This window comes from Phalacrocorax aristotelis, chromosome 2 (genome assembly GCF_949628215.1).
Source record: "Phalacrocorax aristotelis chromosome 2, bGulAri2.1, whole genome shotgun sequence".
Classification (NCBI taxonomy): domain Eukaryota; kingdom Metazoa; phylum Chordata; class Aves; order Suliformes; family Phalacrocoracidae; genus Phalacrocorax; species Phalacrocorax aristotelis.
In genome coordinates this window covers 126,869,603-126,894,462 of record NC_134277.1, presented here as the reverse complement: position 1 = coordinate 126,894,462, position 24,860 = coordinate 126,869,603, and the positions used below count along the sequence as shown (strand labels likewise).

General features: G+C 39.3%; 1 protein-coding gene and 1 long non-coding RNA gene across 4 annotated transcripts in view; both read left to right on the top strand.

Moving 5' to 3' along the window:
- The window catches only part of TOX (thymocyte selection associated high mobility group box), a 230,700-nt gene that overhangs the window by 122,745 nt on the left and 83,095 nt on the right, over positions 1-24,860 (top strand). For both annotated transcript variants that reach the window (XM_075085086.1, XM_075085085.1), the window contains exon 3: positions 12,789-13,031. In XM_075085086.1, coding sequence (XP_074941187.1) covers positions 12,789-13,031 — 243 coding nt within the window. The remainder of the gene's footprint in view (positions 1-12,788; positions 13,032-24,860) is intronic.
- On the top strand, positions 6,334-11,055 carry LOC142053433 (uncharacterized). 2 transcript variants are annotated; one of them, XR_012659215.1, is made up of 3 exons: positions 6,334-6,475; positions 8,056-8,190; positions 10,914-11,055. It is a non-coding gene; the product is annotated as an uncharacterized LOC142053433 (long non-coding RNA). The 2 variants fall into 2 exon arrangements; XR_012659216.1 differs by lacking the exon at positions 10,914-11,055 and adding an exon at positions 9,602-10,811.

Below are 24,860 nucleotides of genomic sequence, written 5' to 3'. Positions count from 1 at the left end.
CCAGTGCTGCTCTTTGGAGGTTGCACAGTTAGGGACTGTCACAAACTGTGGGGGACCAAAAGCCTTTCTTTTCAGGAGAGAACAGTGAAGAGTGTGTCAAACAACAACCATGCTTGGGTCCCCACTAGGGATGTGCTAAGGAGGGTGGTGCTGGTGCTGGTGAAGGGGCTAAGACTTCAGGTTGGACATCTAAGGATGCTCTATGTGTACCTAAGGGTATTCCTAAGTAATTGCTTTGGTGGTTGGTCACTAATTCTAAAAGAGACTTAAACTTCTCTTATCATTTTACTCAAACTTTCTAAATAGGAAAAGTGCACAGCTGGTTCTTTTTCTGAAGGGAAGTTTAAATGCTTCAATTATGGTATTGGTGTTTGTGGAGCCCAGATCTCATAATATTTTGTGCTTCTACTTATTGTCATCTTTAAAATGTATTTCAATTAAAAACCTTTACTGAAAACACATTTCCCAGCAAACTGCTATAGTATATGCATCAAATTAATGTAATTAACAAAAAGACTCTCGAGTGGAATCTTGAAAAAAGTCTACTCTTGTACATAATTCCGTTAACTTTGAAATTGTGATTGTTTTAAATCAATAACATCATTGTCAGCACATTCTCCTTCTTGAAAATAGAATTCATCTGCTACTGGAAAATTAATGTTTTGCTTGAGGCTTTGCCCTTTACCTAATGTAAATTAGAGAAATTGATTAACACAATAGAAAAAGTTATACCTTCCCCTGTAATATATTTTTGATAGCTGTTGCTTGATAAATTAGTATATTGTGTGTTTTTAAATGAATATGATTTATTGCTGTTGTCTACCATATGAAGAAACACAAAAAAATTGTTTGCAGGATCATTGACTTGAACATATCAATGGCACTGTTGGACAATTCTTGCTGAGTATTAAGATGATTTATGTAACAGACCGAAGGTTTCCACAGTAATGCATTATAGTCTCAAGCTATCACGCCTTGTTCATGCAGAGACAAAAGAAGCTGAAAAACACTTGCTTCTGAAGGTCCTCTGTTTAGAAATTAGGGATAAGGTTGATCCTATTAAAACTCTTCGAAATATCTGCTGTCAAATACATTATCCTAACTTTCAAACATGCATAAGGTATGTTGCTGTTTTTCCTCTTCTAACGAGCTCATTGTTTTTACATTACTCTCGATTCATAAGTATTTCAGTTATGTAACAATATGTTCAATAATAGAAGAGGAGACAGCCTGAAGCATCTATCTTTTAAAAACTGGCATCTTTCCACAGTTCAGTTGCAGAAGCCTTGGTGCAAATGAAAAATTAAGACACGCTCTACATAGTTGGCAGTACCATTCATTTCATTTAAATTAAATATCTATAGGAAAATTCCCAATTTTTAAGGAACTGTTGCTAATACCAGATTCTGATGAGTATATGCATGGTGACTGACGCAACCACTGAGCACATGAAGCAGGCTTACTTAATGTACGTTGTCTTCTGTGCTGTCATGTTGTAGCGATTCTGCTCTTTCCAGAGGGATTTATATTGGAAGTTTGAATTCTTGCTGCCTCTTGTGGTCAGTCTGTTTGAGGTATCTTTGGTTTCCCTTCTCTGATTACTTTGTAAAGTTCTATTATAATTGTTTTGAAACGTAAGTAAGTTTTGCTGGCCAATACGCAGTCATCACTGTAGAGTACTTAGGCAAAGGAGCTTTACTTTTTATTTCTTTTTCTCCTTACTCCCTTTTCCTCAGTTATTATGCAGCAGATTGTGCAAGCATTTCCCTTATTTTTCTCATAACAATGAGTATCTGCCATCCTCAAAAATAAATATTAGACATTTTTGTGTGTGTTACCAGCACAGCAGGATGCTTAGCCCTAATTTGAGTTACATGTTGCTAAAGTAAAAAACTGACCTTTGACATACACCTTCCTGCCCACAGTTTTGCCCCGCCTTCCATGGCTTGTTGCTGGATTTGGCCAGGCTAAATGGCATTAAAAAAATAAATTGAAGGGCACCAACGAGGTCATTGTTCAGGAACAAAAGCTTGGACTTGGGTTGGACAGTGAATCAGGGTTAAGTGTTCATATCATTTTATTCTGGCAAGCTTTTCTCATAAAATTATAGGCTAAGATGGCATAGATAATGAGGTCTCTTGATCTCAGAGTAGATATCTCAAAGATCACAGAATCACAGAATGGCAGGGGTTGGAAGGGACCTCTGGAGATCATCTTGTCCAACCCCCCTGCTTGAGCAGGCACACCTAGAGCAGGGGGCACAGGAACGCATCCAGGTGGGTTTTGAATGTGTCCAGGGAAGGAGACTCCACACCCTCCCTGGGCAGCCTGTTCCACTGCTCTGGCACCCTCACAGGAAAGAAGTTTTTTGTCATAGTTAAGTGGAACTTCCTGTTTTCCACCTTGTACCCATTGCCCCTTGTCCTGTCGTTGGGCACCACTGAAAAGAGTCTGGCCCCATCCTCTTGACACCTGTCCTTTAGATATTTATAAGCACTGATAAGATCCCCTCTCAGTCTTCTCCAGGCTGAACAAACCCAGGTCTCTCAGCCTTTCATCATAAGAGAGAGAAGATAATCTGCTTTATGAGATTTCCATCATTTTGAGGCAGAAACTTCACAAATATTTAACCAGAAACATATAATATTGTCCTTTAAATTTGCGAAGACATCCTTGATTCAAACAGCTTTTTCGTAGTTTTATGTCTGTAATAGGCCAAATTTAAGGAATGCTCAGTTCTGAAGTTCTCATTGTGTAGCTCCCATCTGAAATATACTGAAATCTGCTTATAATAAACACAGGTGTAATGAAAATCCTCTTTATAATAAAGTAAAATTAAAGCCTGTGTCTGTTCAGCGCTATGCAGTGGGTTTAATGGTGTTACTTTGCAGAGGGCTTTCTCTCTGGAATGTAATAAAGGTCCAGGAAGTTCCACTAAACTGAAGAGATGATAAACACCTCATCTACTCCCACAGTCATGAGATGAAAGTGAAACCACTGGCAAAGTTCCTAGCAGCTCTGTGGTAAAGTAAATAAAGCGTTTACTGCTACTCTTTTGGTTTTTTATTCAAAAGTGAAAAGGCGAGCTTGCTAGTATTTCTGTGACCAGTAGAATGAAAAGGAGCAATTCTGTGTGTTTCTGAATAGAAAAAGTCCTGCTGATAGTAAAGCCAACTATGAAGGAAAAACAGCCTTGCAGGGACGGTGGGGGGAAGACCCTAAGCTTTCTCACCACCCCCAAGAAACATCTCACAGAGCTGAAGCTCCAGGCCACCATTTATTATTAATATGTATGAGCTGTACTTATGAATTGTAATTGGATACAGGGAGTGTAGCCTTCCCTAATGCATTTGATGGTAGATAACTGCTTTCATTAGAAATTCCAGATAAATGGCTTGGGTTGGAAGAAGAGATGCTCTAAGAAAGCCCAGGGGTCGGGACAGGATGATGACTGGCCTGGGAGTGGGAGCTCTTTCTGCAGGGAAAACCTTGGGCCCAGCCTTGTCCTGGAGTTCCCTTGAAAGTTTTTTGAGGAATAACAAAACATTCCAGGAGACCCCTTTGCCAGCACTGGATCAGTTCCATCAAGGGAACTCCATATGGTTCCTCAAGAAGGCTTTCCCAAGGGTGAGGAGAGGTGGCAGGATAGTAGGAGAGGGTGCTTGAAGCTTGTAGCTGCTATTGGCAGGACAAGCACATGTCCTGTTCCTATTCCTTCCTTCCATGTGCAGTTGCAACAGCCTTGTTTCCAGGCTATGTTGAGTATGCTGCAAATGTATATAGGATTATACGTTTCTGATGTACCAGTGTGCCAAGTCATTACAAGCATCTGAACCATGCTCCTGGGCAACACACGCTGGAGTACTGTCATGTTACCATTGAAGCAGCTTCCCTGAGGAAGTTATGTCTGTATGTTACATACACAGATACTAAGTATGGAAATACCAAAATGGCTGAAAATGCTAGGTGTATAGGTGCTCTACAGATGCTTTCAAATATCTGTCTGCACTATTAGCATATGGCTTGGGTTCTGTCTAGCTTTACTGAAGTAGTAAAATAGTTTGTCTTAAAAAACAAAAAAAAGGAAGAAACGAAAAAGCATTATAGGAAGTACTAGCTCTTGAATTATATGCTGGTTTGCTATGTTATTATTGCCTTTGCTACACTACTCCTACTACTTTAAGAAGCTCATTTAAGTGTAGTCAACAGTGATGTGGTAGGTGATGTGGGATCAAATACACTCTAGCTGGTTTGCAAGCAATAGCCATGGTGTGATTTTTTGAAAATAATCAGAGAGCAAATGTCCATTTAAAATGCTTAACCTATATAACATATATAACATTATTATATAGTTCCACGTGATGCAACTTGAGTTGTGGAGTTTTATGCCACTAGTTTTTTACTTCCTTTTTAGTAAGTGAAGCTAATGTCCTAATGGCAGTTGAATTGCTTCCACCATTTTTGAAGTGTTACTAATTAAAGACACGCTTGAAACACAGCAAATCAAAGTCTAAAGTAAAACCTGGACTATCCACATAGGGCATGCAAAGGGTGTACAAATAAGACAGCAGATTTGCTGAATGCCCCCAATCTTAATGCTATAGGCACACCCAGCCTGTCAATATTTAGTTTAGGAATATTTGCTTCTTGTACCGAATATAGGTTGAGGTCCCTTCTTCTTGTTGAAGGAGTGGTGACAGAATACTGTAGATCCTTGTCCTACTGTTGCTTAAGGAAAGTAAGAGAGCGGATCTCTCTTCCTCCTCTAGGTGTCAATAAATCTTGGTTCAGCAAAGATGCAGCAGAAGGTATTTTCACTGTAGGGTAGTGAGAGAGAGAGAAAGCAAATGTTAAAACTTCTTTGTACCTGCAAAATCATGGGAAGGAAAACCCTTTTGAGGCCATCAGTCTTTTCAGACGGTAGAAAAGACCGGGTTGAACACAATATAGCCTCATTTAACAGCTCATGAATCCCTCCTGGTAGCTGTAGGTTACATGGGCCTAAGCTCACCAAATCTAAGTGTACTTGTGTGGGATAGTGCTGGTCCAGAAGAACATTATGGGTGTTGTCCCTTCATTTCTGTTCTTTACTGCTTTGTTATTGTGGTGTTAGACCTTAGGCGCAGTCTAGACACCTTTCTTTTAATCATCGATTTAATATAATCATAATTAGCAAATAGTGTATACAGGTTTCATAATACTTCTATTTGTTTTAGCACAGTTTATACATTGTGGCTGGGTAAATATGATGTGTTCTCTTTGTCATGGGTAGGTCTCCTCCCCATTTGGTGAGGGTCTATGTATTTATTTCCTCCCTTGAAGATGTCTCCACTGATGCCTGCATCATGGCTTCTAAAATGAGGGGCAAATGTGACTTACTAATGGCAGTAGATTCACACCAACTTCCCATTAAGGAGAGGGCAGGGGCAAGGGGAGAGCAAACTCCTGTGCTGGAGATGAGAAACACAGCTGGAAAGCATAGGCAGAATCAAAGTCCTCACACATAAGAATGGTGATATTACTGCCAGACCTTTTCCTCTCCCTGTCCTGCTGGTTTCATTCTTTGGGATTTTACTTTGGCCTTTGCAGTCTAGCCTTCCTGTTCTGTTTCATACTAAGATATTTGGTAACAGATGTTTAAACCTTGTAGGGAAGCAAGGAAAGCAACCAAAACCATGACAATCTGCACTAGAGTAGATTATTTCTCTGTTCAGCAGCTCACTGTGTAACCAGAGTAATTGAATTAACCAACCATGGATGTTGCTATACTCCTTGAACAGCCCTATCCAACTGGACGTTAAGTCTGGGGACATGGAGTATACCAATCAGTGTATTCTTTGACCTGTATTTTAGTCCCTAGGTAATCATTAATGTGAACGAAACAATAGACAATGTGCTTCTGTCAGAAAAGGATGACAAAATGTGGTTTCGTGTAGTGGACTGAGAAAACTGGCCAGGACTGCCAAGATTAAGAGCCACGTAGGTAAAAGGTAATTCTGACAGGGGGAGATCGCGACCACCGACTCACGGGCCACCGACCCAAGTAATACCACCTACTCAAAAGAGAACAATGGGGAAGGACAGCTGAGCCTGCGCAATAATTTACATGTGAAGTAAGCAAGTTGTACCAATCACCAAAGAGAATAATACTGAATATGTATAGATAAGATGAATATGTATATTTTTGGTCTATATAAATCACATGGGAAGGGTGTGTAAGGTATGCACGTTAGGAGGAGCGATCCCCCGTGCATCCGGCACTGTGAATAAAGAATGCCTGCCTTTTAACACTACATTGGTGTTACGAGGTTTATTCCCGATTTCGGTGACAGTTTTGGCGACCCAGATGGGACCCTGCTTTTGAATCTCGACGGATCCGTGGGATCGTGGGACCTCCAGCCGGCACCGAGGGATTCTCGGGGAGAACTTCCGATCCCCGGACCGGAGAATTCTGAGCAAGTTCCCCTGGAATAAGGTAAACAAGGCATTCTTTTAAGAAGAAACTTAGGTAGAATAATATGTGGGGTTAGCTTTCCACCAAGGATAGGATAGTTGGTTAGAGTCCCACAGGCCTGCCCGTAAGGCGTGGCGAAAGCTATGCAGGGTTGGGGCCGAGAGGTACCTTGATTGGTAAGTCTCTGCTAGGCGAAAGCCTGTGGAGCACGGCCCAGGGGAGGGGAGTCTTCAACAGGGGGTTGAGGTCTCCAGGGATTTGCGGTAAGGGGCTGAGACCTCGAGATCGGAATCCCAGAGGGAGCTCTAACAGGGGTTGGGGTCCCTCAGACTAGTGCTTGTGATAGTGCACAATCACAACCACTGGTCGATTGGGAGACGGGAACATTTTCGAGTAAGAAACCTATCCCACAAAGACCACCTTTGGGATGTATTTTGAAGCATTGGAAAGACATCGGGGGTGGTGACCCACTAACTCGGAAACAACTAATTGAATATTGCAATCATTGGTGGCCAATGTATAAGCTGGAGGATGAGAAGAAATGGCCTGAAACAGGACATTGCAATATAATACCATCTTGCAATTAATGTTTTGTAAAATGGAAGGCAAATGGGAGGAAGTCGCATATGTTGATTTGTTCTTTACACGGTGGAATCATCCAGAGTGGCAGAAACAGTGTGGGATATGTCCACAAGATTCTATGGCAATGGTTTTGAAAGGAGGAAAATGTGGTGAGAACTTGAAAAAGTGTTGTTCTACTTGTGATACTGGATACTTTGCTTGATGAAACTGACAAGAAAATGGTATGGAATACAGCCAGAAGACAGGTGGAGGGAGCACATGCTAATGGGAATTTACAGGGGACATTGGATCAGAATTTTCCATCTACGAATCCCGAGTGGGACCCTAATCAATCGGGACCCAGGGGAACGTTGACTAGGTATCAGAGGTGGATTTTATGTGGAGTAAGACATGCAATGCCAAAAGCAAGAAATTGGTCAAAAATTTATGAAGTGAGACAAGAACTAAATGAGTCCCCTTCAGCCTCTATGGAAAGGCTTAAGGTGACTGCCAGAAAATATACTAGTCTGGACCTAGAAAAACCAGAAGCAGCAATTCAATTGGCCTCTATATTCATGGGACAATCAGCCCCAGATATTGCAAAGAAACTTCAGAAACTGGAAGGACCTGAATCTAGAGGTTTGGGTAAAATGCTTGAAGTGGCTTGGCATGAAGGGGACCGGGGGAATCAACCCTAGCTGAACACCTGGTTACACTGAAGCTAGGGAACGAAGAAATAGAATTTTTGTAGATACGGGGACCCTTATTTGGTATTGTAAAGGGAAATTTAGTCATAAATCAGTAGATGTCATTGGTGCGACAGGGCAAAGGAAAATTGGCCTTTTTTAGAGCCATTAAAGTTTAAGTTGGGGAAACAATGGGTAACTCACCAGTTTCTGTATATGCCTGAATGCCCAGTACCTCTGTTATGACGAGATCTACTAAGTAAATTAGATGCACAAATAGCTTTTAAAGATGGAGAGATTAAATTACTAATACCAGAATCAAAAGCCATAGAGGCGAGAGTGTTTATGTTATAGGATTCCTCCAGGGAGGAACAGATTCCCAAAGAAGTGGAAAATGCAGTAGTCCCTTTGGTTTGGGTGAGTGGAGTTCCAGGGCGATCTAAATTGGCAGAGCCGGTAAAAGTAATGTTAAAACCTGGAGCCCAGCCGGTAAGACAAAAACAATATCATATTAGGTGGGAGGCTCGAAAAGGTTTAGAGGGGTTAATTAAAAATTTTTAGAATATGGGCTTTTGGTAGAATGTGAATCAGAATATAATACTCCTATATTGCCAGTAAAGAAATCTGGAGGCAAGGAATTTTGACTAGTTCAGGATTTAAGGGCTATAAATCAGATAGTCCAAGATATACATCCAGTAGTGGCTAATCTATACACTTCACTGACCTCTTTAAAAGAGGAGCATAAATGGTTTACTGTACTAGATTTGAAAGATGCCTTCTTTTTCATACCTCTGGACATAAAAAGTCAAAGCATATTTGCTTTTGAATGGGAAAGCCCCACCACAGGACGAAAGACACAGCTAACACAGACTGTACTTCCACAAGGATTTAAAAATAATCCTACGATATTTGGGAATCAGCTGGCAAAAGAATTAGAGATATGGAAAAAACAGAACCAAGTGAGAGGCATATTGTTACATTATGTGGATGACATTCTGATAGTGGCAGAAAGTAAAGAAAAATGTTTTGAAATTACTATCAGCTTATTAAATTTTCTGGGCCAAGGAGGATACAGAGTTTCCAGAAACAAAGCCCAAATAGGAGAAGAAGCAGTGATTTATGTGGGATTTGAAATATCTCAAGGACAAAGACAATTTAGGAAATGAAAGGAAAGAAGCTATTTGTCAAATTCCTGAACCTAGCAGCCTGAAGGAACTGAGAGCTTTTCTGGGGATGATTGGATGGTGTCAGCTCTGGATTCTGAACTATGGACTGTATGTGAAGCCACTATATGAAGGTTTAAGAGAATCTAAAGATCGGCGTTTGGCTTGGACACCTGAGTGCCAGAAATCGTTCAAAGAACTTGAAAAGGCACTAATGAGGGCCCCTGCATTGGGTTTACCTGACCTAACCAAATCTTTTGAGTTGTTTGTACATGAAAGGCAACATCTGGCCCTTGGAGTGCTGGCACAAAGGTTGGGATCCTGGAGGCGGCCAGTGGGATACTTTTCCAAACAACTTGATAATGTGAGTAAAGAATGGCTGGGATGTTTGCATGCTGTGGCAGCAGCAGTACTGCTGATCCAAGAAGCTTGAAAATTGGCCATGGGTCAAAAGATGGTGGTATATGTACCACACATGGAAATGACTGTCTTATAGCAAAAGGGGGGTCATTGGTTATCCCCCAGCAGAATGCTGAAATATCAGGTTGTCCTATTGGAACAAGGTGATATAGAATTAAAAACCACAGCAATTGTTAATCCAGCAATGTTCTCGTCAGCAGAAAATCCAACAGGAAGTTTAGAACATGATTGCCTGCTAACTATTGAACAAGTCTATTCCAGCAGACCGGACCTGAGAGATGAACCTCTGGAAAATCCTGATCTGGAATTGTTTATAGATGGAAGAAGCTTTGTGCAAGAAGGGAAGCGAATGGCTGGATATGCTGTCCTTACCACCACCAAGGTAATGGAGTCAGGGATACTACCTGCAAACACCTCAGCACAGAAAGCAGTATTGGTGGCATTGAAGCAGGCTCTGTGAAAGGCAGAAGGAAGAAGGTTAAATATTTGGACTGATTCCAAATATGCATTTGGTGTGATCCATGATCATGGAGCTATTTGGAAGGAAAAAGGACTGCTATCAGCCCAAGGATCATCAGTAAAGCATAAAGAAGAAATTCTCCAACTTCTGGAAGATGTGCAGAAACCAAAAGAAGTGGCGGTAATGCATTGCAAAGCTCATCAATTCGGTCAGGCGGCTGTAAACATAGATAAATGATTGGCAGATAAAGCTGCAAAGGGGACTGCAGAACAAGGTATCCTTGCACTAGTACCAGTAAAACAGATAAAAACTCCAAAGTTGAAACCGAGATATAATAAACTGGATGAGCAATTAGCAGAACAATTGGAAGCATCACAAAATACAGAAGGATGGTGGGTAACACCAGAAAAACAGATAATAATAGCCCCACAAGTTATGAAAGAACTTGCAAAAGAAACGCATGGGCAAACACATTGGGGTGTAGATGCTATGGTTTCGAGTTTAAAAACATCTGTAGTGTGTGTAGGCATGACAAGAATAGTTAAATCCATAGTAGCTAAGTGTCCAATCTGTCCTAGAAATAATCCCCTGAACCAAAAGAAACCACCTTTAGGAGTAACAAAACAAGGAAATTCTCCCGGAGATTATGGGCAAATTGAGTTTCCTGAGTTACCCAGACAAAATGGATATAGGTATTTGTTAGTGCCGACCGATACATTTTCTGGATGGCCAGAAGCTTTCTCTTGCTGCACCAACAAAGCTAGTGAAGTAGTTAAAATATTGCTGAAGGAAATAATATCAAGATCTGGAATGCCAATGGGAATGTCCTCTGATAGAGGACCACATTTTTTGTCAGATGTAGTTCAACAAATTAGTAAAATTTTGGGTATAAAATGGGACCTGCATACGCCCTGGAGACCACAATAAAGTGGGAAACTTGAGAGGATGAACCAAACACTAAACTGATATAGTGGAATATTATTGATCTAAGATGGAAGTATTGAAAAGATGATTATTTCAAAACTTCCAAAGGGGGGAAATGTAACCAGAGTGATGGAATTAACCAACCATGGATGTTACTATACTCCTTGAACAGCCCTATCCAACTGGACGTTAAGTCTGGGGACATGGAGTATACCAATCAGTGTATTCTTTGACCTGTATTTTAGTCCCTAGGTAATCATTAATGTGAACGAAACAATAGACAATGTGCTTCTGTCAGAAAAGGATGACAAAATGTGGTTTCATGTAGTGGACTGAGAAAACTGGCCAGGACTGCCAAGATTAAGAGCCAAGTAGGTAAAAGGTAATTCTGACAGGGGGAGATCACGACCACCGACTCACGGGCCACCGACCCAAGTAATACCACCTACTCAAAAGAGAACAATGGGGAAGGACAGCTGAGCCTGCGCAATAATTTACATGTGAAGTAAGCAAGTTGTACCAATCACCAAAGAGAATAATACTGAATATGTATAGATAAGATGAATATGTATATTTTTGGTCTATATAAATCACATGGGAAGGGTGTGTAAGGTATGCACGTTAGGAGGAGCGATCCCCCGTGCATCCGGCGCTGTGAATAAAGAATGCCTGCCTTTTAACACTACATTGGTGTTACGAGGTTTATTCCCTATTTCGGTGACAACTGAAAACATGTAACAATGTTTGTTGTTGGTCTGATTTAAGTTTTTATATCCATGCTCATACAAAGGAGGGTAACCTCAGGCATCGGGGATTATTACTATGATGACTAATGAAAAAACCCTTTGTTTATAATTGGGCATTGATTCTTCCCTTGTCCTTCTGCATGAATTCATGCACCATACTGTCCTCCATTTGCAAACTCATATTGGGGAAAACATTTTCTTCTAATAGGTGGCTTTTGAAATTGTGCCCTCCTTTTCATCTTTTCAGAAGATGCTTTGCAGGAGCAGAACATATTTAAATCCTTGCATTTCCAGAATTAACAAAAGCAGTACTCAGAGCAAGGCTGCTTTGCCGCAGAGGGGCAGGAAGGGTGGAACTAGTCTCTATGCTATAAACCTCATGACTGTGGGTGTGGGATGTGCAAAGACTGATCACTTGCAAAAGAGATGAGAACTGTGGCTGTTCTCAGAAAAGCAGAGCAGGCTTTCAGGCTGAACCACTGCAACTGATCCCTTTAACTCTTGATTTGGATCATGTATCTCACTCTGCTCACCTTTTTCCTTTAAAAAATATAAGCATACCCATCCCTATCCCCCAAATGAGCCTACGTGCTGTACAAAGAATGTAGATAAATAATAGCAATTATCCACCTTGGTGCATTACTCTGACTTTGCCTGTGGCTTTTCCTTGGATCAGATTGAGTTGGATGACTTAATGGCAGTAGACAACAGAAGACTAAACAGTTCCTTTGTGGATTAACTCATTTAGATGACTGACGAAATGTATGTGTCGTTGAGTTTATAGATGAAGAAAGGAAAAATCAGTGGTTTTGGGATAACAAATGTATTTTTGTAAACACAAAGTATATGCATACGAAGTATGTGCTATTTCTCTATTTGTTTTTCTTCGTAGCAGGACAAATGCATAGTTCTCCTGTAAGCCTAAAAGCAGTATCTTTCTTCTTCACTATATAATTCTTGATCTGAGTAGTGGGGATTCTGATGAACTATTTCGAGCCAATGTTAATTTTATAAATTGCATTCCGTTTTCCACAATTCCCATGAAAAAGACATTCAGCTAGCTGAACACTCTTGGAAAATTTTAATAGGACCCTTGAAATCTGAATTCAGCTTGTTTAAAAAAAACCTCTTTCTAATGGAAGCTGTGAAAGTATCAGAGATTCTTATGCCTTAGAGGCAATTTTTCTTCCATACATGATGGTGAAACTCTGCTATTGTAATACATAGGTGTTTAAAATATCTCTTTGCTAAATGGAAGCTCCTGCTTAGAAGTATGTTAGTTGGGCTCTTTTTGTTTGTTTTGTGTGACTTCTATTATTATTCTTGATCAGTATTCATATGATTTTCATAGCACTTTCCGTATTTTTTTTCCAGTCTTTTCCTGGCCCAAGTCTTGAAAGTGAAGATTTTAACATACCTCCTATAACTCCTCCGTCATTGCCTGACCACTCCCTGGTGCACTTGAATGAGATAGAGTCTGGGTACCACTCTCTGTGTCATCCCATGAATCACAACGGCCTCCTTCCATTCCACCCACAAAACATGGATCTACCCGAAATTACAGTTTCCAACATGCTTGGCCAAGATGGGGCACTCCTTTCCAATTCCCTCTCTGTGGTAAGCATTTTTAGTTTTTCCCTTCTGTACTACTTTAAGTTGCAAAGTCGTGGAAATACAGACCTGCTTGAAATCCTCCGAGGGGCCAGCTTCTGCACCACTCAAGTTATGGAGCAAGCTGGGTTTTACATCACACTCCCTATGTCAAATCCTCCCTGCACTGGAGGCGGTGGGGGTTTTACAGCTGAGTTTCTCAAAGACTTGAGTAGAATTACTTCTGCTTTACACGGATGTAAATAATGACAAAAGGAGGCTCAAGCCTTTGAATTCCGCTGGAGCAGGGTTTGGATCCAGATGGCCGTTGTTCTGTGGTTGTCTGTCGAGGCTCTTTCCATTCTCATTTGCATGTGCTGAGAGATGTACAAAAATTTAATATCTCCTTTCTTGTTTACCGCACGTTTGGAAAACAGCAAATGTTATTTCTGATTCTAGGCCAAATCTTATAGCCTTTTTACAGTTCCCAGTCCTTAGCCAGCCAGAATCCAATTGAAATGACTGGACGCTTTGCTTATAAAGTCTGTCAGATAGTCATTATAGTCGTAATCTTGGGAAGCCTGATATTATAAATCACTTCTTTGAATGTTAAATTGCTTGCAACAACTGCAGAGATACTTTACATATTACATTCTCAAGTGGGCTCTGCAAATAATTAGTATACTTCTTGCATAGCAGCTCCAGACAAAACCATTTTGTGGAAGAGGGCATTATTTCACGTCGATGTACAATTCTAATCCAGAGTTAAAAATCCCGTGGGAGATTATGGGGCCTGGCATTGTGTGGGGCTCACTGGACCTCAGCCATTCTGTTAGGGTTGCCCAGGAACTGCAGATCTTGACAGCCACAGTTAAGGATCCTAGAGATCCTAAGTTCCTAAAGATCCAAGAGTCTGGGTTCCTTACTGGAGGATCAGATGATGGCTTAGGGCACCATGTCACAGCAGGGAGGCTCTGCGCTTAGGGACTGAGGCTGTTTAGGCTTCCAGCTTGCTAGCTTCCCATCACATTACCTAAAAAAACCCCAAACAAGACCAGTCCTGGGAGCCTGGGAGCTGAGGCAGCATATGGAGGCTTGTAGGCTGAGGAATCTAGGCTCAGCTCCCCATCAGCCTCTCAGACAAACAGCCCCAGAGCCAGGGGCTGGGGGTCTGTGGTGGCCAGAAAACAGTTAGTTTACAACAAAAATCTGCCTTGTCACAGGGCTTCATTGCAATTTAATTAAAATAAAGCTGCCTTGATTTTGAGGAGCTCTGCATTCCCTCTGAGGATGTCCCACAAGCTGTATTGCAGGTGGGCTAGTCTTGGCTTCTTATGCGCTGCTTAGTTGTTACTGATTTGCTAGGATGTTGCACACTTTGTGTTTGAGGTCAGAATCTGACCCCAGGGTTATGTTCAACAATGGGAGGAGAGGAGGAGAGGCAGGTTTTCATAAAGAAATACAAATATGCTTTGTGGAAATGTTTTGAATTTTGCATGCATTTCTACAAAGCCGATGGCACGCATTAAAGAGCATGAGCTAAATCTTGCGTGGGGTTCTAAGAATCAGAGCTATGAAAGGACTTGAAAAAGTAAGAGAAATGCTTCACACTCTGGTCAAGACAAGCAGTATTTCATTGAATTGATGTCTTTTGAGCCATTGCTATGGCACAAAACCATGCAATCTTTTAAGCTGTGATGTTCCACATTAACCTCTTGCAACAAGCTCTGAACAAAGGGCCTTGAGAGTTGGTACATCATCACAGTGAATTGTTGCATCGAGGGCAAATACAAAGAAGTTGAATAATATAACTAGGCAATTTTGCTAATGGGACTTAGTGCAGATCAGAAAAAATGAAAATCAGACCACAAGAATATATGCACTAAATTTTATCAGTCATTTCTGAGGATTTGTTGAATAAATAAAGAATGATCCTTGAAGCATCATGGGCTAAGTCAACTGTTATCCCTAACTTGCATGCCCTTTGCACACAAGAGGGCCTCTTAACTAGCAATAGTTTTAACTGAAACCGGCTTGTCTGTTAAGGGGATTAAACTACATCTCACATTAATACGACTGGTAGGATAACACCACAGTTTTGTACGGTTCAAACACTGTTTGGCAGTATAGTTCCTCTGATTTGAATTTGGTAACTTGAGAGGAATTAACTTAAGGGAGATAATTTAAGTTCATTCTTCAGTGAATTCAGTGACTTCTTCAGTGAATAGTATGGCCCCATTGTCCTTTTGGCTTTCCATTGATGAAGAAAGACAGAGGGTTTTGTAGAGTTAGCATTCTTTACTTAGCTTCGAAGCTCTTCTTTATACCCCAGAACCTTTTACATTTTTTCTTCAAATGACTCTTTTCTCTTAATATTACTCATCTCTAAGTTTCCTTTTTACTATCTCATCAAACTCTGATCCATTTAACAAGTACTTGCCTAAATCACTTTTATATTGCCTCACATAGAAAAGAATGTGTAAATTTCTCCAATCTATCTAAACCCTTGATGCCATATAATTTCTGCTATATCAACTAGTGTTTAGTGTATTTGGAACCATGTGTCTCACTTCATTTTTCAGGGCACTGATGAGTATTTTTAGAAAAATTATTCTTAGAAATGAATCTGTTGGCTGTTCTCTATCCCTAATTAATTTCACATCTTCAGCAATTTTACTTATATTGGGACAAATTCAGCTGTAGTGCAATGTGCCTCTGATTGAATTTGGTCTATTTTTCTTTTTACTTTCAATGTCCTTCCTTTTAGCCAGTTTTTAACCCATGTTGGTATTTTAGCAATAATACCTTCCTTTTTGTCTGTGTTAGAACTAGCGAGTGGTTTTCAGTTGTTGTTTTTATAGACAAAGCCTTCATTAACGCTGGCCAAACAAGAGAGAGGAGATGTAGTGAGCTCAGAAACAAAGTAGGAAAATAGTTTGTACACTGACCATAGCATTTTTCTTTCATCTCAGCTACCAGGTGTTTTCAGATGACAATTTCCATGATTTTGGACAGATTGAAAATCAAGGATATATGCCTCTTCAAAAATCCTTCAGAACTCCCCCTGCTAGAAGTTCTGGTTTCATATTGTGCAGCACTCCCTCCAAGCTGCAGATAAAATCCTTTTGAGTAAGGACTGCAGGATTTGCCCCAAGCTCTGTAAGAATTCTCCTCTGTGGAAGTGCTTAAACACACTCAATAAGAGACCTCTACCAGCGCAGTGAATTCTTATCAGGGATCAGCTACTTACAGATATTTTACACTGTGGGAATTGTTTCTGAAAAATTTTACAATGCTGGGAGATTAAAATTTCCCATTGCCATTTACTCTGTCTGATACTTAAATTCGGAATTAACCTTCATTGAAGTTTTTTTGAGTGATTTTAATTCTTGTTGCACCCCCACTACTTTAAAAAAAATCACTAAAATTTCTCTTTCTCATTATTCTGCTGTCAGCTTCTATGTTTCTGTATTTCTCTTTTCTGCTTAGGTGACATACAGGCATATACACACATGCACATGCACACTAATTTATACCGTGCTGTCACATACAGATTTCTTTAGATGCTCATTGTATCTGGATATTTGGGGTTCAAAAGTCAAAAGTCTACTGAATTCGTGCAGAATGTGACACATGGTGATATGAATGCGTGGTCCAGCTCTGGCATGGTTGACCGCATGTGGGAACTCTCTAAAGTCCTCCTTCAAAATGGATATGAATTCTATTCCTGCTTCTTAAGTGGATCCAATTACATATAGATAGAGCTGTTTAATGAAGATGTACTGATTGTCCTGTGGGCATATTTGTTTCTATATAATAGAACAGGGATCCCTTCTTGACTGAAGGGAAGGTGGGCAGTTGAAGGTAGCCCCATGCAGGTTTGGTTCAGTTCCAGCATTTCTCTGTCTGTATGAATTTTCCTGAAATATTCCAAGGACCGCAACAAATACCCTTCTAAAATTTGCAAAAAAAAATGCATGTATATACAATCCCTATGAGAATATGTGTTTATCTGTAAAAATGCTTTTGGATGAGTTCTATAAAATGAGGTTTACTATGTGTTCATTTTATCAACAAAATTATAGACATTTCAGCTTCTTTAGTATATCCTATAGCTGATTGCTTTTTTCCCCAAGAAACCAGGGTTAAAAATCACAGTGCTGTTTTTACATTGAGGAAGAAACCCCTATTTTGGGGATGCTTTCATATAATCTTGTGCTGATCTTTTTGAAAACATGGCTCATGATGGTATACTATAGCAAATCTACAAGAAAGCATCTCTTTTAGAGATTTTAGTTTCTTGAAACGCTTCAAATTTCTGGGTTTGAAGTTTAAAGTAGAAAAGATGTTAAAAGGCAATAAAATCAGGGGATTTATTTCCCAAATGCTCTGCCTGTGCTGGCAACAAAAGCCAGCATAATGTATATACTTAGGTTTATTGTCATTTTTAGTATACAGTCAAGGCACACTTTGAATTCAAAGGCTACTGTACAACTGTTTTGACAACCACCACATCAGTAGGTAATGTGCAGGACATATGAAACTGAAGCAAAAATGTTTCTTTAGGTCTATAGGGAGTGCAGTACATCAATGAATTCAGATATATTAGAGCAGCATGAATTTCTAATATGTTGCTCTTATGGAAAAGACCACTGGCATATTGAATAATGCTGCTTTCAAAGCAGAGCAGAAAATGTGATTACAGACAATTTCATTGCTGTTTTTAAAATAAATATTTTCAAAATCTTGAGGTATTTTATTTCATGTAATGCATAAAATATGTAACAGTGGACTAGAGCTAAAGATCTTCTAGGACACTGAAGAGTAGATGATGTCAGCTATAATTATTCAGATGTGAAATAATAGAAGCATTACTTTAAAATAAAATGCATGTCACAAAGTCCCATGTCCTTATATAAAAAAAAGCAATAAAAAGCTTTTTTGTGCACACTTTGACAGAATAAAAGCAGTGAATAATTATTTAACATTATGCCCCGATTCATCAAAGCCCGAACAATTACATTATACTTTTTCATGAATTATATTTTTTAGATATGCAGCCCATGAGAGAGTAATATCTTAAACAAAATGTGGCACTGTATAACAGTGAAGAAAGCAGACAGCTACCTTTTTTTTAAATTTTTCATCTCAGGTAGAATGAAGCTAGTATTTCTTACTCACAGTAGAATTGCTAATAAATCAAATATAAGATATTGTTGCTGTACTGGGATGTATTTAAGACATTTTGTTTTACCAGTTTCATACATATTAGTTTAAATTCAGTATTCATGACTCATCTCAAGGCTGACCTATATGGTTGATTTTTTTGGCACCTTTAAAACGTTAGTGCAAACTACTGAGTCAAACAGAAATTTTTTATTTCTGATGAGCAAGATTAATAACTTTCATAACAAAACAAAAGATTTGCCTCTGCTAACCTAAATGTTGAGATCTGAATCATGCTTGGATACTTTTTTCTAGCTTGTGTTGCATGCTAGTGGTAGAAGATACTCTTAGTCTCTAGTGAAAACTTCACATTTTTGCCTCATTACCAGACTCTGGTCTCCAGTTTACATCAAAATTTACTGTTATGCTACACAGACCTGCTGCTACCCCAAATTTTATTGCAGTGAGTTATTGCCATCAGAACCACCAAATCATAAAGCTAAGGTCATAGAACACCTTGTGTTAAAGTATTTAATTTTTTTTCTCTTATTAAGCAACTTCATGTTCTTGCAGGATATCTTTCTTTTTCTTTTTCTTAAAAAAAACCCCATGCATTTTACAGGCTGGATTTTCTCACTGAAATAAGCCTTCCATGGCAAAAGGTTACAATAGTTAGGGTATGTTTTGTCAAATGGCCTAACTGTAGGGATGCACAGCCAAATCTTCGGCTGATGTCCGTCAGCATAACTTTATTGTCTTCAGTAGAATTATGATGATTTATTCTGTCCAGGGCTCTGGGACATCATGTTTATCTTCCCTTACTTCTGATGTCTGCACCGCTCTTGTCATAAGAAAGACAACAGAAAGGATATGTACAGGAGTTGATTAAGATGTAACTTGATCAAGATTTTATAAATACGTGCTTTCTGCATATCTGCTCACAGAAGGCTCTTCACCGTGCTACAAAAAAAGCATTAAAACATCCAATGTCTAGATATTACAGGTGTATAAAGTCAGACTGGAAAAAAATCATGCATTTTTAACAGTGATAAAGGTTTCCATTTAGATAATATGCTGTGGGAGGTTCTTAGTTCCCTGTACCTGACAATTGAAATCAAGATGGGGCATCTCTCAAAAAGATGCGCTCTGTCTAGGACTGGTCTAACGACTGCCCTTCCCCCACTACAGTGGCGGGTCCCCAACCTTCCTGTGGGTCACATTGTGCCTCAGGGGTTCTTGGCAGTAAGTATTACTCCATGCATATGTGGTAGGGGGAGCATCGCTGGTAGCACCTCAGCTGGTAGCACCTTACAGTTCTTCCCTCCCAAGAGAAAATCAGTAGCATGGAAGAAAGCACTCTGTGAATGCAAGCTATCTATGGACGCCACCTTCTTAAGGTCAGCTAGGACTAGAATTGTTGTGAGAATATTTGTGGCTAGTGTTTTTCATGAACTTAGGGGTTTTTTTTCTCATCTAAAAGTATCTGGTAAAACTACGTTTTCTGTCTGTAAGTACTAAGAACTTACCTTAAAGATAGAGCAAGTAAATATTTGCTCATTACTCTAGGAAAATATTTGTGCACAAATGACCAGAACTCTTTTTAGAATAATTCCAGGTCTCATTTTTAAAATTGCCAATGAAGCTTTTGATTTACTGTCAACTGGGAAATACAGCATTCTGCTTATTTGAATGTGGTTGTTGAGATTCCATGGGGCACACATATTTCACAAATTCAGTAGGAAAACAACTTCAGTATAATTTCAAGAAGAAATAACAAGGTGGCGTATTTGATTTTTGAAAACAGCCTCCTGTAGAAAACGCTTTGGTGGACTTTTTTTCTCAACAGTTACTCATTGTCTGATGGGAATTTATTTGCTGCATAAAAAAGTAAGAAAAAAATGTGTAGCAGTATTAATTATTGCTTCTTAGACTTTAACCAGATAGGCACAGGCTAAGACATGATGAATGTGGCACAGAGAGAAAGTCTTCAGTTGTGGTTGGTGGATTATACATCACCTCACATGTGAAGTACTCACAGGAGTAATCATAGCTGCAAGTGTCAAACAAAACAGATAATAGAGTATGCAAATAGAGAAAACATAACTCTCAGAAAATGTCAGAAATTCAGGGGCTTCAGCAGCAGAGATTGTTGACTTTAATCTGCTGCTTTTAACATCACATGTACTTGTCGGAAACAGCAAGATAAGGAAATGTTTCTGAAGACTGTCTTCAGGATCTTACTGATCTTAAGGCCTGTAGATGGAATAGAAGTGAAATGTCTTTCTCGAAAAATGTGCAGATGCTTTTGTGAAGACAAAAAAGAAGACGACCACAGTGCAGATGAAAGGGAGAGTTTTGTGCATCAGGTGGAGTAGCCTCTCCTTCCACCTGTTTCATTATTTAAATGCGTGCATTTGCATTCCTTGAAACTCAAAAGCAGTTGAGAAGGTAGCACACCCTTCACGAATTTGTACTGTATTCATCACTTCATCCCATCTTGTTCAGGGAGTAGAAAGATATGTTGCGTGGACGAAACCAGTCCCACTATGGCATGCACTGTCTTAACTCAAGATGCTGTTTACCTGGTGGAAGTTCAGATGTGCTGCATGACTCTACTGAAGCCTGGGACACCAGCAACCCAGAACTTCATGACAGTGTCACCTGCTAGAAGGGAGTGTGAATTCTCCTTGTCTAGTCTTGCCTATGAAGAGTCATAGATATTTAGCAAAATTTTTAATTCACTTCAGCAGAAAAAACACATTCTTGGCTTTCTTGATTTTTCTGAGTTGAAGGAATGTAAAAGGTCCAATTAATAGACTCACAGGTTTTTTATCTGTTTTAATGGTTTTACAGAACTTTAAGTATCATTGTTTCAGTTTTCCAATGACTTTTTACAGCAGGAAGTATATTACTGAGGGAAGAAAAAATTCTACTTGGTGGCGCTTTGAGTTTTGGAGAAGTAATCATCAGTAAAAAAATAACTCCGTTTTTATTTTTATCCCTTGTTCTTTCCTAAGGCAATTAAAAAAATGCTTAAAGTGTAAGGATGTCTACTCCTCCCCTTGTCCTTTCAATAACATAAAGGTTCATTTTAGCTTGATATCTGCCTCTCTGTTTTTCTCTCCCTTCATTTGTACAAAGTTTGTACAGATGCACTATGTAAATGCTCTTTGCCACACCGGGATTCCCTGGGGACAGCGTGTAAACCCCTAACCTCTGCTGCTAATGTAATGCTGTACTTCAGCCACGTGTATGCAACTTAGGAACGTATCTCTGTAGCCTCACTCACACACTTTTGAACTGTATTTATGGCAATTTGTACATGCTGCTGCCTCTATATTTTGACAATAAAGATATGAAAATGAATGTTCTTAATTCATTTTCTGTGCATATCATGGATAGATACAGTTACAAAAAAGGACTTAAAGTATATAGTAGCAGCAAGAAGCCTTACAGAGTGAAGAACATCTCTAAGGCATGTTCATGCATATCTTTCAGTTACAAAACCCCAAAAAATGAACCCTTTCCATATGAAGTCAGGTGAACAGAGGCATTACAGTTTATCTTACATATTATCAATGTGTACCCAACATTCCTATTTCAACCAACCTGTGGGGAAGGAAAAGAGGCAAAGGAGATGTTACAGGTAGTGGCATGGTACTCTGTGTGCCTGGAGATGATGTGGACTGCAGTGCTCAGGGTATATGCATACATATACATACATACATGGATACACATATATACATTACTTGAACATATATAAATATATATATGTATGTAAGTATGTATCATACTGTTAATCACTGAAGCCCTCTGCTGGAAAGGGAAAGTAAAAGACAGGATGTATCATCTGCAACATCCCCCATCTCCCCAAACTGTGGATCCACACAGTATGTTAAACAGAGACTGAAACTAGAGCCAAATTGTTGAAGTAGATGCAACAGATTCAATCAACGTGCTGCACATGGCTGCATCATAGAAATTTTTTACCAAATCCCTGGATTACGAGTGAGGTTGCAGTGCCTAGTTGCTAAAGTGAGACATGGCATACCTAATGGATGACAAAGTGAGGCTGCTGCATATCCCATCTTCGAAATTCCACTGCCTGTCAGTGGTGATATTGGGCTACAGGTACCTTCACTTCATCCTTACAAAAGTTATCTAAACTGAAAAAAAACCCATTTGAAATTAGATGTTCTGGTCCTTTAGCAAAAAAGTCCTGTGCATGGAGGATTTACAGGATCAGGCCCTTGATGAGAATGCAACACTTTTTTATTCAGAGATGGGACTTCCTTCTAATACACTTTAAGATTACCTTCATTCACACATAAAGAATTTCAGAGATTAACTCAGTAACTAAGCTTCAGTTTCCTACACATGCTTTAATACTCAAGTGTGGGATCTCAGTTTAATGAATTTTATTACGCTCCCCTTTCTTGTGAAGTAGCATAAAAAGTGTTTAGTGCAATAAGCTTAGTGCTGATCTGGATATTTAGTGCAGCTTAAGTTGCCTGACAGAAAGTATACAGTGTAAAATAACCACCGGCAAAACTTTTCAAAGTTACTTTTTCTAGAAAAAATAAACCACATCATTTGAAAAATTATGCTAGTGGCACTCTGTTCTTCTGCAGCAGCTTTCTTGTGTCTTGAAGTGTTTTGTAGTCACTAATTAGCCAAGAAGGTAATGTACTACTAATAACAATACAAATAGGTGTTTGCAATATCGGTCCCCCATATCTGTCAAGTACTATATTGTAGAATAGAAAGACATTTACTTTATTGAAAACCCAATAAAATGTAATTCATAATATACAAATACAAGTGAGTCCCAAGTTGAAAAAGGCTGAAAGAGACAGATCTTAAGGGAGAGGAAGAAGATGGCTCTACATCACGGGACCCATAATAACGAAAGTATTACCAGGAGCTGATTTCATGTCTGATGATCAGTAGCACAGAGGTGGGCAGCAGTGTGGTGAGAGACAGCTTTCAATATTAGAACTAGCAGAAGCCCTCAAATGTAATAAAGGCAGGAATTAACTGCCATGTGTAACACATGTAATATAAAGCTATTACAGTGACTGCATATAGTGATAGCTGAGACCTTCAAGCTATCATGCAACCTGGAAGTGATAGAGCAGCGTTATTTAAGAGCCACAGAAAAGCTGTGAGGGCTGTTTCACCTGCCCTTGAAATGCAGTCAGCTCTAGGGAGAAGTGAAGTATCTGTTTAACCACAGAGTTTGATGCTCCACTGCCCCAGACTTCCAGTCCCAGGCCTTACGGGATGGTTGCGTAGCGCGCATGTTTCTTCTCACTTGCCATCAGCTTTTGTGAATGCAGGGAGGGGAAAACACATGAAAGGAAAGTTCTCTGCCCAGAGCCTGACCTATGTAATTTTAATTGTGTCTGGCATTGTTGCACTAACTTCATCATTTGTGGCATCTGCCTGTGAAATGCATTTTAGGAGCTCTGTGACTGGCTGAAAATCTCAGTGGGATTTTCAGAAATATTCTGGCCTAATGTTGATCCTGTCCAACTCTAGCAGGGGCTTTCCCAGAGTTTCAAGAGAAACAGAGATAGCCCTATAGCAGATGCTTTCATTTGTTCATAAATTGTGGAAATTTAGGTTTTAGATAGTATCAGATTAAGGGTGTGTCAGCAAAAGTGTTTATCAATAATGATATACACTCTGTGTCACAATTCTGAAATGGTTTTCTTTGTAACATTTGGAAAACTAGTGCAAGCTGTAATAAGACTGAAGAGAAGAAATATAATCTAATGTGCTGTTTTGAAACAATTTTTTTTTCATGATTATTATAAAATTAAAGACAGTATAGCAAACCTGCGCTACAGGAAAAAGTTACGTGAGTAACCTGACCTTTTGGACCCTGGCTCAGTGCAGCCTTAATGTTGTGTTACTTACCAAATTACAGAAATTGGTCCAGAAGGAACCCTAAGGTCTCTCCCTTAATCTAGTCCAAGGGAGGACATTAAAAGGTCATCTCCCCAAAAGCAAGATTCTCCATACGTTTGTCATTTCTGACAGGTGTTTGTCTAACTTATTTTTTAGAGAATTCCTCTAATGGCAACTACACAGACTCCTCAGGCAAGCTCTGGGCACAGGTCCTCAACCTTAAAAATTCACCTGCTTCACTGTATACAAAAAAACCCAGCAGTCAGTGGAGGTTAATGCAGACCATTTAATCTTTTGAGTTGTCTTTCATTTATTTTTATTTTTAAAATGTGCTTATATATGCATATATTTATAAAATATATATTTATCTAAGAATGAATGATAGGTAATAGATGTTGATGGAACAGCTAGGAAATAAATAATCAAGAGGATGTATATTAATTCAGACTGTTTTGGTTCACAGCTGACTTGACCATTTAAGAAACAGTAGGAAAATAATCAGCTTTTCCCAAATCTTATTAGCATGTAATCATGATCCAGATTGTATTAGCCCATAACCTACACTGAGCAAAATAACTCTTCTTGAAGGTTCAGCTATAGTGTGTTATTTTATGAAATTGTTTATGTGCATATTTTCAATATTTTACTTATTTATCATTGTCTATTACTTAGAAAGTTAGGCTGAAGGACTAGATGTTTACGATACTTAAGGAATGTCACTGGAAGTAATAAGATAAAGATAAGCAATGGGTGAAGGTTGGAAAAAAAACCCTGTAA